The sequence below is a fragment of the Amphibalanus amphitrite genome, unplaced genomic scaffold (assembly GCF_019059575.1).
Source record: "Amphibalanus amphitrite isolate SeventyFive unplaced genomic scaffold, NRLGWU_Aamphi_draft 001822F_arrow, whole genome shotgun sequence".
Lineage (NCBI taxonomy): Eukaryota > Metazoa > Arthropoda > Thecostraca > Balanomorpha > Balanidae > Amphibalanus > Amphibalanus amphitrite.
The window spans coordinates 81,663-98,898 of NW_024883315.1; the positions used below are offsets into that span (position 1 = coordinate 81,663).

At 54.4% G+C, this 17,236-nt stretch overlaps 2 protein-coding genes across 5 annotated transcripts in view; both read left to right on the forward strand.

Annotated features, from left to right (window-relative positions):
* The window catches only part of LOC122375351 (plectin-like), a gene marked incomplete at its 5' end in the record, with an annotated part of 76,908 nt that extends 75,363 nt beyond the window's left edge, over positions 1-1,545 (forward strand). The window contains 3 exons of the mRNA XM_043354693.1: positions 99-228; positions 740-943; positions 1,315-1,545. Of these exons, the coding sequence (XP_043210628.1) occupies positions 99-228; positions 740-943; positions 1,315-1,545 (565 nt within the window). The remainder of the gene's footprint in view (positions 1-98; positions 229-739; positions 944-1,314) is intronic.
* A 371-nt stretch (positions 1,546-1,916) lies between these two features.
* On the forward strand, positions 1,917-17,184 carry LOC122375349 (plectin-like). Of its 4 annotated transcripts, none has more exons than XM_043354688.1 (17): positions 1,917-2,516; positions 4,172-4,306; positions 5,141-5,314; positions 5,681-6,016; positions 6,362-6,637; positions 7,154-7,303; positions 10,582-11,307; positions 11,625-11,716; positions 11,999-12,194; positions 12,529-12,726; positions 12,988-13,138; positions 13,439-13,677; positions 13,942-14,178; positions 14,656-14,811; positions 15,209-15,722; positions 16,083-16,269; positions 16,668-17,184. In XM_043354688.1, exons 1-17 carry the CDS (start codon positions 2,175-2,177, stop codon positions 16,792-16,794), a joined length of 4,236 nt encoding a protein of 1,411 aa, XP_043210623.1. In that variant the 5' UTR covers positions 1,917-2,174; the 3' UTR covers positions 16,795-17,184. The 4 variants fall into 4 exon arrangements, with proteins under 4 accessions (XP_043210623.1, XP_043210624.1, XP_043210626.1 ...); XM_043354689.1 differs by having other exon boundaries at positions 6,365-6,637; XM_043354691.1 differs by lacking the exon at positions 1,917-2,516 and adding an exon at positions 3,256-3,804 and having other exon boundaries at positions 6,365-6,637.
* Positions 17,185-17,236: the final 52 nt, after the last annotated feature.

Here is a 17,236-nt window from a genome sequence, read left to right on the forward strand (position 1 = left end):
CCTCAGGGGGGGGGGGCTCCTGAGGCCCCCCCCCCCCCCGCCAGGAATAGGGTTAAACGCCCGCGCCACCCGGTGACACCGCTGTCTGTGTGTCCCAGGTGTCCGGCCGGTGAGGACCTGGCCGGGCTCCGACACAAACTGGAGCGGCTGGTCTCTGTGGAGGAGGCGGCGCTGGCCCGGATACGGCACCTGGAGACCGAGCTGAGCCGCGCCAGGGTCAGCCAGCAGGTCAGAAGGGGGAGGGGGTCAGGGGCCTGACTCGTGCCAGGGTCAGCCAACAGGTCAGGACGGGGAGGTCAGGGGCCTGACTCGTGCCAGGGTCAGCCAGCAGGTCAGTCAGGACGGGGGAGGGGCAAGGCAGGGCGGGTGGAGGGGCAAGGTCTGATGAGTCAGGTCAGTCGGCGGACAGTGCGAGAAGGAGATAAATTGGTATATAGACGGTTGGAAGGTTGCAGATACGCGAGTTTGATGCTGATGCGCTCAGTATTTTCGTTGTTGGTCGTGTGTTTGCAATTTCTGACTCTTTATTTGTAAATCAGTCCGGAAAATTCGTTGCAACAATCGCTATGTTTGCCTTTTTTGTGTCTTTCCTGTCCAGGTAACATTTTCTTTAAAGATGCGTGTGAATATGATTCAACGCTGACAGGTGCCTCATCTGAACACCCTGCACGCTCCCTCCCTTGCACTCCCTCCCACTCCCACCACCCTCTGACCGCCGACTTCTGACCACCGTCCCCAGGACCTGGTGTCTGAGCGGGGGCAGCTGCAGCAGCAGCTGGCCGACCAGCTGCTGCAGCTGTCGGCTCTGCGCGCCCGCCTGGAGCGGAGCAGACTGGCTGCGGAGGTGGGCACCGACCCGGGCCAGCCCAGCCGCGCCCGGCTGGCCTACCTGCAGGCAGAGCTCGACTCGGCCGCCAAACTGGCCAAGGCCAAGGAGAAACAGGTGCGAACCAAATTACAGCGGAACTTCTTGTGTCATTGCTCTTTACCGAATCCCTAAACCGCAGTTCTTTAGGGATTCCCACTCAGTTCGAGCCCAGAAATAAGACGTAGTCATTGTGACCTACATTTTAGCTCCCGGAAGAAGCGAGATTACATTGTGGAAGCTTTAGTGAGGGCTCAACGTGTGAGGACTGTTTTTTTTATTTTTCAGGCATTGCTACAATTTCATTTTAGCTCTAGATATCCATCTACTGTCACCCCATATTGTCTGTGACTGTTCAAGTCCATGAAGCCTCTAACCGTCCAAACGTGTATTTCAGTGTGTACGGCTGTTTTTTTTTTACACCATCCCCCTCTGTTTGTCGTCGGCAGCTGGCCGACCTGTCCTGTCAGCTGGACGAGACGCGCCGTAAGCTGATTGTGCGAGAGTCGGAGCTGGCCCGGCTGGAGCGGGAGAGGGAGACGGAGAGGGAGAGGACGCCACGGACCTCGCCGGCCGCCTCGCCCAGAGACGCCGCCGAGCTGCGCACACTGCGGGTCAAATATCGAGAACTGCAGGTGGGTGTCGGGATTACATACCAGCTACGAGTCTTCGGGGACTAACGTCGCAAGTGAATGGAAGGATTTATGCTCTCATATTTTTCCACCGTGTGTATTTATGTGTAAAAGCAAGATAGGTATATCCGTTGACCCATGGGTATCCAAAACGAAGCTTTTTGCGGGTGCTTTCTGTCTCTTTATTTTGAAACCAAACATGCTGAATTAGTAACAATCGCACAAACGAAGAAAAACGCCCATGATTATAGGGAGTGGTTAACGCTTTCGGAGTGTTCGATTGACTTCAAAGTCGGCAGCGTTGGCAGGCTCAATTCATTTTCCCGAGGTATGAATACGAAGAGTGCACGAGCGAGAAGTATCTGTGTCAATGCTGCTTTTCTTGTGCCATTGGCGGTTTGTCTGCGGCAATCCTTTTCGCCATGTATTTCGAGTTTCTGCGCGGTGTCGACCTGTCGGCTTTAAGATTTTGGTGTAAATTTTTGTTATAAGGAAATTTGGGCGTCTCTCATTCAAATTTAAGAGCTCTTCACATGTATCCCTCATGTCAGCATAACGCATTCAGGATCCAATATGTCTAAATCAAATTTTTCGTACGGAATGATGCATCTCCCACATCAAGAGCGTCGCCAGAAAACCTGAAGAATTGACCCTCGTCGCTCCACCAAGCAGGCGAGATGGCGTCTCCATCCCCGCCGTCCTCGCCGCCGCCTCCGCCGCCTAGCAGCGGCCGTTCCGTCCACCTCCTGGCACTCCGTAACCCCTCGTCGGTGTCCGACCCGCGCGGCTGGGGTCTGAGCGGCGACGAGCGTCGGCTGCACATGGGACGCGTCGTGTCCGATCAGCTCACCTCTGGAGACGGGAACGAGTTCAGCGAGCGCCACGCCGTGAAAATGACCAACCGGATGAGATCGGTGGATAGTGTGACCGACCAGCGCGCCTGGAGCCTGGACCCGAGCGAGAGGAGGCGGTTCATGTCGGAGACCATTCGGCGGCCGCCCGTCGCCAGCACTACTGATGTACGTTGGTGTGTGGGAGTGATCATCTCCCTCTTAGGACAATAACCGTTTTGTCCTGTCGGTTTCATAGGTTTGTGTGCTGACAGTTAGTTTCGGTATGACTTAGTTGTGACCTAACATTTACAGTCTCCACGTCCGTTATCGTAATAACAGCCGTGTCTCGCAAGAGGAGAAAAGGAACAACGGGACATGCTAAGCAGTGTCTGGTTGAGGCATTCGTGGATTTTATTCCGATGGACTCGTGAACGCTGTTCTGAATTGGGTTTTTGAACTGATTCCTGACTCAGAACGCACTGCCCTGTGGTGGGTAATATCAGCTGGTCCCATGACCATCACGATGCTGAAAAGGTCTGCATCCGGCTTGATACAGCACACATCGATTTTGCCTTCGTTGATAATAATTTCCTTTTTAGCTGCTGGAATGATTTTTGTTTCCAGCCGGGACGTGAGACTGAGACGTTCTGAAGCGGAAAAGGTCATCAGCTAATAAGCCAGCCTCCGTTGTCGGTTTCAGCTTCGGTCATTTCCCCGCATACCACTGACAGAAAAGCTCACAAAACAGCGTTGTGGTGGTAACGATGTTAGGATTGTTTACCGGATGACAAAGCGAAGCTGCAGACTGGACCAGTTTTCTTTCGGCTTAGTTTATTTGAAGACATTGTCCGTGAAACGAAGAGCACGCGAAATACAGTCACGAGGTCAAATTAATTTGTGAGCCAATTTGTTTTCCAATTTTTGCACAACGTATTCGAAAGCCGCGCAACGAATTACATATTTTCTTAATGTTTTACCGCTTATTGCAATTGCATGGTCAAATTTATAAGCATCATGTATTCGATACCCTGTACTAAATTTCACATAAACTAAATTTTAATAGAAAATTAGCGATGTCGACATCGAAAGATCATCGTCTCTCCGAACTTCGAATCTCGTCTTTGTAACCTCCACCCGCGCCATGCCCGAACCGGACCCACCACCGCCGCCCCAGCACGAGTCTCTCTTCAACATGATCGGCCAGTGGGTGTCGTCATCATCTGCCGACGCGCGCGGCTGGACTGAGCGTGCCGCCGACGAGCGGCATCGCTACCTGAGTTCGGTGGCATCCGGCGCGCTACCGGTCGGCGGCGGCCAGGAGCTGGGAGACAGCCCGCTCGCCGAGCAGGCCAACCGACTGCGCTCGGCGGCCAGTCTGTCCGACCAGCGCGCCTGGAGTCTGAACGCCGACCAGCGGCGCAGCTATATGTTGGACGCCATCCGACGCTCGCCGATAGCCAGCCCGACCGAGGATGTAGGTTGTTTACAGTCGCTGCGTCGGGGACGGTTTGGAAGGTGGTGTTGGAATTTGGAAAGCTTCGCGGTCAGTGAGTGCTTGGCGATAGCACCTGATATCAAACGTTCTCTGCATCTATCATTGTTATGTCTATGATCTCACATCGATGCTCGGGTCACCTAGAACGCGCTGTAAAAGCGTGTGACATTTAGCTTCAAAACTGCGGCTGGCTGTAATGCATCCTCGACACGAAGTCGAGCGCATAAATATTTCATGTCTCTAACATTTTCTAGCAGGCAACTCTGTTGTGGCTGTGCGGATACTGGTCTCACATTTTCTTTCGTCTATCCTCTCTGACGTCCCCCTGGTCTGTGCTATGTTCCAGCTGCAGCACCAGGAGCTGATGGCCCAGCTGAGGGAGAACAACCTGCCCGAGTTTGTCGAACGACTCCTCTCCGATAAGAACGTGCAGATCGACGAGCTGGAACAGAATGTACGCACGCTGACGCAGCTCTCCATGGTGAGTGGATGCGAGAGGATTTGAGGCGTGCGGAGCAGCTGCCGCAGGCTGCCGCCTCTACCGGGTTGTTGGGGTAACTGTTTCCTGCCAAGTTTTTAGTTTAAGTTTTTAGATGTGCCCCATTTCAGTCGGGGAAACTATGGTAAAATCTGCTATTTTTAGCAGTCTGCTATTTTTAACAGAAATCTGCCAAAAATGGGTACGCATGTGACGTCATCGTACCCAAATATAGCAGATTTGGGTACGGCCCCATACAAAAGCAGATCTGCACCCTAATTGAAGCAAATGCGCATCAAATGCCTGGCAGATTCATGATTAGAATAGTGCTGAGAATGTCCTCTGATATTTTTGTTCAGATCCGACTATTTTCAAATAATGAATTTGAAAATCGTCGGATCTGAACAAAAATAGCAGAGATCACTCTCAGCACTATTCTCATCATGAATCTGCCAGGCATTTGATGCGCATTTGCTTCAATTAGGGTGTAGATCTGCTTTTGTATGGGGCCGTACCCAAATCTGCTATATTTGGGTACGATGACGTCACATGCGTACCCATTTTTGGCAGATTTCTGTCAAAAATAGCAGACTGCTAAAAATAGCAGATTTTGCCATAGTTTCCCCGACTGATTTGTTGCGCTCGTTTCTCTTTTTGCTATTTGAATTTATTGATCGAGTTTTACCATTCATTTCATGCGGTACGGCTGTTAATATCATTTCACTTGAATTTTGTTATCCATCTTCGTCACCTCATTCCTATTTTTAAGTATCCGTTACAGTTCTCCAAAAAGTGACTATCGTGTAATTCTGACCACGTCGTCCATTCCCCGCACAGCGTTCGTCGTCGGCCGGTGACAGCCGCTCGTCGGGCCACCAGAGCGGCGTCAGTCGTCTCTCTGACCCGCACCAGCCCAGCCCGGAGGTGCTGCGCCGCGCGGCCACCTCCACCCACTCGGACCCGGCCGGCGACCTATCACTGCCGGACATCAGCATGGTCCAACAGAAACAGGTACCGTGGAGGCGCTGAGTTTAACGTGTGTGTATGTGGGAGGGGCTCAGGGGGGGGGGGCTTCACTCTGATATTTGTTACATCCGTCCTGGGATAGGTAGCGAGTGACCATTTTTGTTTAGCTCATAGCTGTCTGCTGCAGTTTTATTGTTTTGCCAAGTAATGCACTCCCCCCCCCCCCTTTCGTCAGTTGGTTATTGGCTATTTATTTCCTGTCTCCTGATCAGTTTCGTCTTGTTTGTCTTCCAATTCTCCCTCTCTCTTCCCCTCACTCCCTCTCGCCCCCCCCCTTCTCCACTCAAACCCTCTGTCTTTCTCTCTCCATTCTATTTCGTTGAGTAACACTGCCCCTCCACCGACCCGCAGGAGATGTCCGGTCGGCCGGCCTCCTCGCCAGTGACTGTCCCAGTCCGGCCCGACTCGCCTGCTGCCGGCTCGGAACACAGCTGGGACTCTGCACCTACAGTGGCCGGCGGAGCCTCTCAACACGGCAGCTCTGCCGGCTCCGAGCTGGCCAGTGTGGCAGGCTCCAGTGCCAGCGGGGATTCTATCCATAACCTGCGCGCGGCGCTGGCGAGGAAGAAGCAGTTGCTGAATGCTAGGAAGGAGCAGATAGAGAGGAGCGCACGGGGAGAGGATGTGGAGCAGACGCCGCAGGAGCAGAGTGGAGAGGCGCCGGTGGTGGAGAGCATCCCGCCACAGGTGAGAGGGAAGAGGGACGAGACGTGGTTTTCAGTAGGTGGTGCAGCTTTATTGGACTTCCTCTTTTAGAAGTCAGCTTCAATGACAAAATTGGTTAGTTGCAATGTAGAGTGTCTCATTTTCGATAATGTTATTAGGCCCTGAATATGGATAAAATCCGTTATTTATCGACGGACTAAGAATTCACAGAATAAAAGTGGCTCTGAAAAATGCGCTTAAAAAGGGAAGGCACTAGACGTTCTACTTTCTTTTTTGATAAGTGACTTATTAAACTTCCTGGGCGCTGCGTGTGGTTAAAACGTTGAAACGTCCCTGACACTCCACTTCGTCATTCCTCTCCTCAAGCAGCCGAGCGACTCTGAGCTGGCCGAGGCGGCGCACGTCCGCCAGCAGCTGCTGAAGCTGCGCTCCCGACTGGAGGTGCTCGACCCGATCCTGACACGACTGGACGAGGACTACGCGTCCAGCGTCGACCAGCTGTCCGGGCAGAAGGCGGCGCCGGCGGCCTCTGAGACGGAGCTGCAGCTGGCGGCGCAGGTGGCCGAGATGCGCAGGACCATAGATGGGCAGGACGGAGAGCGGCGCCGGCTGGAGGGGCAGCTGCAGCAGCTGGACGCTCAGGTGAGACGGTCGGCTGGAGGGGGAACTGAATGGAAAGTGTTGAGGTGGACAGGACGTAGGATAGTCTGCTGAAGGGGGAACTGCAGGAACTGGTAAGACAGTTAGCTGGAGGGTAGCTGTAGGACTGCTGGGATAGTCGGCTGAAGAGGGAACTGCAGCAGCGGCTGGACGCGCAGGTGAGACACTCGGCTATCTGTGGTTTGTGTGCTTCTGACTGTGGGTCAAGGTGTAGTCAAAAGGTGGACGACACTGTCGGCTCTGTCCCGGCGAATTACCTACCTTGAGTCGTTATTCCGTAGAATCTTATTTGTGACCTCTGAATGAATGCTTTCTGTGCCTAGGAAACGTGCCGGCCTCACGCCGGCCTAGTACTATCAGCTGGAAGGCTCCTGTTTGCTACGGAGAATGTCTTACATGTCATCAGATGACGTTAGATTCTAGCATAAGTCGAATCCTACTTAGGATACGTGTCTTGTGTCCCCTACCTGACGTCATACACATCATCCCGCATCACAGGGTGTCTCGGAGACGGAGCCGCATCGACGTCAGCTGGAGGAGCAGCTGCTCGTCACGCTTCGGGATATGGAGATCAACAAGCTGGACGCCTGCAGCAAGATGCACGAGGCCTCGGCTCTGCTGGCCAGGAGTCAGAGACACGCGCATCAGGTAAGACTGGGGTGTGAGACGTGGTCGGAGGTGGGGAGGGCAGGTAAGGTGAACGGGCCGGGAAACTAACGCGGAGATTACGGCATGATTCCTTGAGAGTCTTCGCAAGAATATTGACTTTGTGCTTACGTGTGGGTTTTCTGCGTCGCTTTCATTTCAAGTACCAATAAACCCGACTGACTCACTGACGGACTGACAAAGGGGTGCATCAGGAGCAGAGTTAGTTTGTAAAATAGCTGGGCTCAGCCTCCAATCTCGGACTGTAACATCTCTGAGTAGTTTCTTCGTATTACTGTCCTTTGCATGCTCTCTTCTCAGTCTTTCGTACTAACGTATGCACCGAATAACAATTATTTAGTATCATTCTATGGATTGTTTTCTATTGGTACTACTATTGGTACGGGGACCTGCAGTTGCTTCTGTACATGAACCCCAACTCTAGCCGTCTGTCCTGTCCAGTAACAACCGATAACATTGATATCGACTGCCGGTCCCTGTACAAGAGCAGGTGAGGTTTTCTGTGCGTGCCCTCTGACAGCTTATCGTTGTTCCCTGTGAGGGTGCTGGGACAATTTACTCAGGGTCGCTGTACAGTAGCAACTGCGGGTCCCCGTACTAGTGTGTGCTTGTAACCGACACTAACTACCCATTCCTTCCGGCATTTGACCCTTGACCTGATTCTTACCTTACCTTACCTTACCTTACCTTACCTTACCGGGTACTGTCTGTTCCTCTGTCCTTCCGTGCATGTTACTTCGTGCCTGGTGTGACTTCATCCATCGTCACTACCACCGCCATCACCGCTACCATCACCGCCATCGCCACGACTGTCGCCACGGCTGGTTCAACTTCACCGTGGCGGGCGCCGCCGCTGCTGTCTCGGCTACGTCCTCCGCTGTTGTTGCTGCGACCTCTGCTGGGCCTTACCACGCCGTACTATTCCGTATCGTACGGGCCGTACTACGTCGTGCCGTACCGTGTCGCACGGACCATACCGCGGCGACTGACAGGAGGAGCCGGACCGCCGCGGTCCGGACTCTGAGCCGGCCTCGTCTGGCTACATGTCCGAGATGCCGGAGACGGCTGTGTCGCCGGCCGACCGCAGTCTGCCGCCGCACAGTGAGGCGCACAGTGTGCCGCACAGCAGCCCGCGCAGTGTGCCGCACAGTCCGCCGTTCAGCACCGCGTCCACTCCGCTACACAGCCCGCGGTCATCGGAGCGCCAGCCCAGCTACCGGTCCGCCTACCAGTCCGTGTACCAGGTCAGTGTAACTGCCATTCCGTCTACCACGTTAGTTTGACTGACGTCCAAACCAGGGCCCAATCTTACTAAATGCCGTGAATGCGCTTCACGTTCAGTTCGTTCAGGCGACATCCATAATCATTCACGCTATCCAAATCATTGGACAAGATTAGCGGGATGTAAATAAAAAGGATATACTTGATATAAGTGCCGTAAACTCCGGCCAGTGCTGCCAAATCCAATGTACGGTATTGGTAAGATTGGGCCCAGGTCAGTCCGACCACTAATGCGTAAAAAATGAAATGCTTCCTGATGTGTTTTAGCCATTTTAGCGATTCATTTTAGCTTTTGTGCTATATCGATATTTATGAAATACGCGTGGTGGTCATGGGAGTTACAGCTCTGGCCTGGTTGGTAGGTAAACCATAATTTTATATCGCTCCTCCTGTGGTAGCCTGTAAAAGACCTATGCTGTGCTGTTCGGCCCCGATTTCTGACCGATGTGGCGACAGGACGAGGCCACTGAGACTGGAGACGAATCGGCCTTCGAGTCGGGTACGGAGCGGGCCGGCTCCACGTGCGGTGCTGGGATCGACTCTCAGTCCTCGTGCCGCTCGCTGCTCGACGAGGTGAGGAATGAGGACATGGGGGAGGACGGAGTAGATTACTGTGAATATTGAGGACAGGGTAGTGTCCTCACCAAGGCAGAAGAACTACTGGTGTTGTTTGATTACTTTGATATCAGTGATGATGATGAGTTCCGATGATTATTGATTACACTACGGAGATATATTTATTCTGAAGGTCGCCTTGTATGAAAATGAACTGCTGAACTGGAGGCGTTTATATGTTGTTATGTATGCGTTTGTGTGGTATTGGAAGACGATCAGAATTGGAAGACGATCAGAAATGATCCTGCATTTACTAGATGGAGTCGACGAAAAAGTCTAAGTAAAAAAAGTAAGGTATGGGTCCTTGGGAACCCCGGGTCCCTGGACGGGGACGGAGTCTGTGATGTGGTTGTCTGTGTGGCTGTGTTTGGTCGGTGCAAACATGAACAGTAGCTCAATCGCCTGTCTGTGTGATATGCCATGCTGAATGTGTACTAACTATACCGAGATGTTTGCGTGCATGTCAACTGACCGTAGCAGTTTTCTCAGCGTCAGCGCCTCAGCGGTTTCGCCAGTCAAGATTTATCAATGTGAGCGTATGACAGGCTGCAATACTGCCACAGTGATGGTCGCATTTCGATCCACCGTATATGCCAAGTGGCCATTTGCGTGTTGTTGTTTGAGCTGTTGCGGATTCAACATTTTTTTACCGTAACTTATAACATTCACCTGTGAATTTATTGCAGCAATGGATCGTCATAATTTTAGTCAATGGGTATTCAGTGTATTTTGGCATTGGGATCCAATTTGTTTAAAGTGAGCTGCTATGTCGTTTTTTCCGTTTAACATTTCCGATCGTGTCTTTGTGCTAACGTGTATTCTTTTCTACCGCAGTTGGGTGACATTTCAGCGCCTTCTACCCTTCTGTCTCTCCTATCTCCTTGGACCATCCTACTCAGGTTACCGCTGCATGTCGGTACCACCTAATCAACCAGACTGCCTCTCTACTTCTGGTGTGTGCGCATGGACATCGCAAAGACTGACTGCATGTGCGACAACCGAACGGACATTTATGCGACCTGCTGGTGGTGACGACAGCCTATGGGAACTGGGAGTGGGAAGCCAGGCCGGGATGCATAATGCGTATCGGGAGTTGTGCTGACTCGTGATTTGTGACAGGGTGATTTAGTAATTGAGCATTGCCTTTTCTCAAACGGCAATGGTTTGTATCCAACATTTATGGGTAAAGCTTGTATGTTATCTGACCGTTGATACTTGCAACATAAATTCGGCAGTGCAGTTAAATAAAAAGTGCGTTAAAGGTATGTTTTCACTGTTGACAGTTCATTTATATGCTTTGATACGCTGTACGCTATTGAGAAGTGATTTTCGAAGCCCGTCTAACTTAACCCTTGTCCCAACAGGAGTTGCAAAATCGTGTCCAGACACTGGAGCAGAGCTGCCGGGCGCAGTCGGCTGAGCTGGCGGAGCTTCGCGCCACTCTGCAGAGCCGCGAACACAACGAGGCGCAGCTCCGTGCAAATCTCCAGTCCCGCGAACGAAACGAGGCAGAGCTCCGTGCCAATCTGCAAACCCGCGAACAGACCGAGGCGCAGCTCCGCGTCACTCTCCAGAGCCGCGAACAGAGCGAAGCGGAGCTACAGCGCCAGGCGCGTGACAGAGAGGAGTCTGAACGGCTGCTCACTGCCCGACTGCAGACCGCCGAGACGGAGCTGGCGCGGCGGGACGAGCAGCTGCGCCAGACAGCCGGCCAGCTCACCGACACGGAGCGACAGCTCCAGGGACGGCTAGCGGAGGCAGAGCGGACGGCCGCAGAGCGAGAGGAGCACGCGCGGGATCTGTCAGCGCGGGTGGAGAGCCTACAGAAGGAGGCCGCGACTGCCGAGAGGCGCCGCCGTCAGCTACAGAAGAAAGTCACATCACTAGAGGAGGCGGTTAGTGAGAGGGATACCCAGGCAGAGCGGCTGAGGGAGAGAGCCGAGGAGCTGGAGAGAGCGGCGGAGGAGCGGGATGGACATGTGGACAGGCTGGTGGCTCAGGTGAACTCGCTGGAGACTGAGCTGAGGCAGAGACAGGCTGAGATTGATCGGCTGACGACAGCGGTGGCCGACGCGGCGGAACGTAGACAGGTGAGGGAAAGGCATAGCAGGGTGGGTTGGCTATGAAGGTACGGGGACTGGGGAGGGGAACGATTTGGTGGGTCATGAGACGTAAATAAGGCGCTGCCACCGGTACCGCTGGGAGGTGGAATGGCAACCAAAATATAATTGTAAAATGGAACATCGTCGATTCTGAACCCTAGTCCAGTAATTTGACTGATCGGTAGTGTAATCGAACCGTCTCCAATGGTTTGTTGGCAAGCTTTGTTTACCGATTGTGATTTTTATTTAGGTATTTATTTGTGCCGTCAAGTCAGTTGACTGTGTTTGTTGTTTTTCTGCCCCAGTCATCTCAGAGACTCACGAGAAGCCGTCGCTCAGGAGCCGAGCCTGAGTCGGACCGGAGCGTCACGCCGCTGCCGGAACCGGAATTGACCAGGTATGAACCTCTGAATTGCTATGCATTGATGCATTGACTTGAAAAGTCGCCTTTCCCAATCAATTTAAGAAGAGCTGGCCACTTTAATGAATATATCGTAACGTGTATCTGGCAGCTCAGGGAAAATATAACCGTAGCTGCTGCTCCTTATCATCTAGCCTTTGTACTTTCGTAAAATTTTATGTGTGATCATGATATGAGGTCCTCGGTGTCATCTACTTATCACCACTGGCTCTGTCACGACACTGTTTCCAATCGTGACGCACCCCGGATCGTTTTCAGACGGGCCGAATGTCCGCGGCCTGAGTCAGCCTCCAGTCTCTCCGATCTGACCGCCGCGCCGACCTCTGAGCTCGACTCGAGTCAGACGGTGACTCTGAGCGGCGCCCGCGCGGTGCTGGACTCGAGTCGGTCGGTGACTCTGATTGAGGATGGACCGGAGAGGGATCCCGGTCCCGGACCCAACACGGACGTACTGGTGAGTGGGGCCGAACGAACGACGGCTATAGGTCTGAAAAAGGGTACGAACGAGATCACTCGTGTTTGTTTTGTTTTCTACCGCTGAACGACGTACCTATTACCAAATAATCTTTGTATGCTGAATCACTTTGGATCACATTTGCTACAAAAAACGCGACCTTCAGAATAGCAAACCGATTGAAATAAATGTTTCATTTTCCATGTAGAGCTGTGTAGTACTGCGTCTTTTTTAAGTGGTGTTTGCTATGATTATGGTTTCCCGCCTCAGACTGACTCAGCCCGCCGTACTAGTCGGTCCATCTGACTCCACACTCTGTACACCGTGTGTGCAGTGGCAGCAGCGGTGCGAGTCGCTGCAGCAGCGGTGTCACCAACTGTCCACCGGCTGGCGACACGAACAGCGGCGCCGCCGGCAGCTGGAGATGCGTCTCACCGCCCTGCTGGAGCCACGGGAGATGGAGGAGACGGAGCGGGAGGCGCCGCGCCGCCTCCAGACGCTGCTCGACAGGGTGCACAGAGAGGGCATTGAGGTGGGTGAAATATAGAGACGGCCACGGGCCGTAGCGTGATATCGTAAGAGCTATATAGATAAAGGACAGTTATATGTCAACACAAGATGAAAGTGATTAGCTGGAAAGAAGCCAAAAAAGCCAACATTCAACTGAAATCGAAAAATGCATGCACTACCATTCTGAAAACTATGTAGGAATGCATTTTATATTGTTTGTACTGTTTCTATATAGCAATAATGTGTGACCTTTGAACCTTTCCTTTTCCGTTGTTTGTCGCAGGTGCTGACGCTGTCTGAGCTGCGTTACGTTCGGAGCCACTCTCCCGCTCTGCTAGTCCCGGACAGCCTCGGCGGTGGCGGAGACTCTTCGGCCGGCTCTGAGCAACCGAACGGCGGTCCGGGGCAGACGGAGCACGAGCTTCGGCAGAAAGGTACCGAGGGACCTCTGAGGGAGACCGCCAGCAGGCTTCTTAGGATCAGCAGAGTTTGTAATAGGGGATTCAAATCGCGGCGGCTGCTCCATGTGATGATGATGCGTTTGTCATCATTTGCCTTATCGCGGGAGTGTGCAACTTTGTTCGCCGTTGTCATTGATATCAGCAATTGTGAATTTGTTCTGTGACTGTTGCCCCTTGCTTATGTATCTTTCAATACAGCATATCTTTTAAGTAGCTGCCATCACCTGCCTTCTGCCACACCTCTCACCCATCAACCCCACGCTCTGTCTGCAGTGGAGCTGCTCGAGTGGCGACTGCGGGAGGAGCGTGCCCTGGTGGACACCCTCCAGGGCTGGCTGCAGACCGAGCACCAGTCCAAACTGCGCATCACCAGCGGGCGGCTGCAGATCGAGCCGTGGCCGTCGGCGGCGGCGCTCACAGACCACCAGAATCAGCAGCAGCAGCAGCAGCAGCAGCAGCGAAGGGTGAACGGACGCAGATCGCCAGCGCCACCGCAGCAGCAGGAGAGACAGGTCGGTTGGTGTGGGACGAAGAGCAGCTAGCTTTGCCGGTGTTTGATCGATTGGCTATTGTGTAGTGGAGATACAAAGCGTATGATTTACGCGGTGTCATGCTTGGTGTTAGCGGGTGTTAACAGTGATGCGTTTAGCAACTGATAAGCGTTCGGCATTCCTCATATAAAGTCTCTTCAACGGTAAATTTCGTGTTAGGTGTGCCATTGCGCCACACCGTACGTGTCGCGCGTGGTTCTGACCAGCACGCCATGTTCCCCCCAGCCGCCATCGCCGGCTCCCCTGCCGCCGCCCGTGCTCGTCCCGCCGCCGCCGGCCCCGGACGGCTCCGGTGACGGTCCGGAGCGGCCGGCCGAGCCGCCAGCTGCCGAGCAGCTGGTGCAGCTGCGCCGCCAGCTGTCTGCCGAGCAGCTGCAGCGGCGCCGGCTGCTGGCGGAGCTGGAGACGGAGCGCAGCGCGGCGGCGCAGCAGCGGCTCCAGGCGCACCGGCTGCAAACACAGGTGGGAGGGAGGGAGGGGATGGGATGAAGGGGAGGGGAGGGAAGTCTGCTGGGTGAGGAGGGAAGGGGAGAGAGTCTGCGGAATGAGAGAGGGGGAGGGGCAGCCTGCTAAGTGAAAGGGCAGTTTACCAACGTTTCGAGAGTTGACAAGTGAGGGACTTTGAGAGTGCAGCAGACCAGCTGACGTCAAAGTGTAACGAAACTGCTATTGGATGTGGTCATACAAACTGTTGCAAATTACGGAGAACGCCGGACGGTTGTGCTGTGGCACCTGGAAATTCGTATTTTTAGCTTTGTTTATTTCCACTTACTTTCTGGCTTATCTTATTCCCGGGATGTGTGTTAAATGGATCAGTCTGTCGGCGTGAATACATTTTGTCACTAGAGACGTCTGGAGCATCCACCACCAACCGTGTGGTAACTGGTAATACACCTACGATCCATTTTCACCGTTTTAACTGCCGTCCGTACGCCTCAGCTGACGGCGGCCAACACAGAGCTGGGAACACTTCGTGCACAGCTGGCTGAGAAAACTACCGAGCTGGCCGTCCTCCGGGACCGACTGAAGGGGAAGGCAGCAGCGGCCGGCGGCGGCGGCTCCTCTCAGCCCCCGGTGAGGCGGAAACCGGAGCAGGTGAGACGAGACACGGCGGTGATGTGTTTAAACTGTGTTGGTGTATATTGTCTGTTGGTTTATTGGTCGTACAGAGTCCATCCTGTGTTGTGGTGTGTGGTGTTCATCGACTCCGTCCCCTCCAATCCCATCCCAATTCCCATATCATTGGCAGCCATCAGTGTTGGTGTATTTTGTTGTCTGGCCATTGAACTACCGCAGAATACACGAACAAAGGAAGTTGCGCATTACAGGCAGTATGGTGGCGTGGCCGATGCTGAGTACAAATGCCGTTTGTGATATGCGTTTACTCGATCATCGTGTAGGGAAGTGTTCTGTGGTCGATAGCCTGCGGTGATTTGTTCTGCGATTTGTAACTTGCCCCGGCCCTCTCCGTCCGTCCCTTGTGTCTCTCCAGATGGCCGGTCTCGCCGACATGAACGCCGAGGTAGACCGGCTCCGTTCGCGCGTCTCGGAGCTCGAGCGCGAGCTGGGCCAGCGCGGCGACGCTCCCTCCGCCGACTCCGGCCCGTGGCGCTCCAGACTGGAACAGGAGCGCGCCGCCTGGAGTCAGGAGCGCCAGCGACTACAGCAGCGCATCGCGCGCCTGGACACGGAGCAGGAGCGGCTGCGCCGCGCGCCGGCCGTCGGCGATGGAGACGACGAGCGGCTGCAGTACGCGTACGGCCGGTTCCTGCGCGCCGAGAGCTACCGGCGCGCGCTCTGCTGGCAGAAGCGGTATCTGATGGTGCTGCTGGGTGGATATCAGGAGACGGAGGTGCTGACGCTGAGACGGATGACCGAGCTGACGGGCGGAGCGTTCCGCACGGACGCCCGCCGCTACCTTTCGCCGGCGGCCAAGTTCCGCGCGGCGGTCTGGGTGGTCGTGGCCGTACGGAGGATGAACTTCATGGTCGGGAGATGGAAATCAGGTGCGTTTGGTGCTCAGGATTTGAGGACATGGAGGGATTGGTGGCACAGGAAAAGTCATGAGAGGGACTGATGGGACGGAGGACGTGTGGGATCAACGGAGAATCCGGTTGGACAGGGAGATGGTGGTTGACTAGATACGATATGGGAATGTAGAGGGGAATGCTGGGACAGGATGGTACTGGCGGGCTGATGGAGCAGGGAAGACCGTGGTAATCCGTCTAGTCGGTCTGTGCTAGAACAGGGTGGTACAGAGTACAGGGGTGTATGGGGATCGGTGGAAATTGGGATCCGCGACATACCACCACGCTCGTACCCTCTCCCCACTACACCCTGTGTGACCCTCCCTCTCTCCACGTCAGGTCGCCGGGCGGCCGTAGCGCTGGCAGGCGGCGTCGACCGGCCGATCTCGCCAGCGGCGGCCCGCCCCCACTCGTCTGTGTCGCTGGTGTCAGCCTCGTCGTGCGACGCGCACGCTGAGCTCGACCGGCTGGGACGCATTGTCAGAGAGTGTCCCCGATCGGTGCCCGATGTCCAGTTCGACGTCAGGTGAGTCGGGTTCCATTGTCAGAGAGTGTCCCCGATCGGTGCCCGATGTCCAGTTCGACGTCAGGTGAGTCGGGTGACATTGTCAGAGAGTGTCCCCGATCGGTGCCCGATGTCCAGTTCGACGTCAGGTGAGATGCTAATGAAGGGTACGATCATGTTCAATGTTTATCATTGGGGTTGATATTATTTGATTGACCTTGACATAGGGATGACAACTTATGCGGCGCGCATGTAGCGTCAAATGAAGCGAATACTGATCCACGCCACGGCCGACAGCGATACTCCTCACAGCACAGACTCTTGACTTTACCCCCGCTCCGGTTATCGCTCCAGGTAATCACTGGAGCGATGTTTCATCACTGCCACTGACGTTTGCCCCTTGCCCCTTGCCTTCCCAGATCGGTGGTCTCCGGCAGTGACGTCTGCTCAGAGGACCTGCAGCCGTACCTGGAGCGGTTCGATGCGCTGCTCGACCGTCAGGGCCTGCCGCCGCAGCCGGGACGGCGGCCGGACAGCGGGCGGTAACATCCCACCGTCAGAGGCCCAGTCAGAGGCCCAGTCAGACAGGACTGCGGCCGTCCGTCCACACTGTTACGGCAGCTAACTAAGACAGCTTCTCTACGCGTAACCCCTGCCAGTCTCTACCTGTCCTATTCTAGTCCGGTGTTGTCAGTACCGCCTTGTACCAGCGGGAAATTCCGTGTGTGTATGTCTGTCTGCCTTTGTGGCGTGCCTGCCTGCCGGGACGGTGACGGGGCTAGTGATCTTACACGGGTGTCTGGCGCTGCGAACGCCCCCTGCAGGGAGAATCGGACGCCTTCGGGCCGTACAGTGCCAAGCACGTCGGTTCTGCTGTGAATGCTGCACGAAATTATTTATTTTACCGGTGGCAAATATAAATGGTTTGTGATTTTATTCCGAGTTTGAAGGACTGGAGATCTTGTCGCCGCTCGAACCGAACATTTTC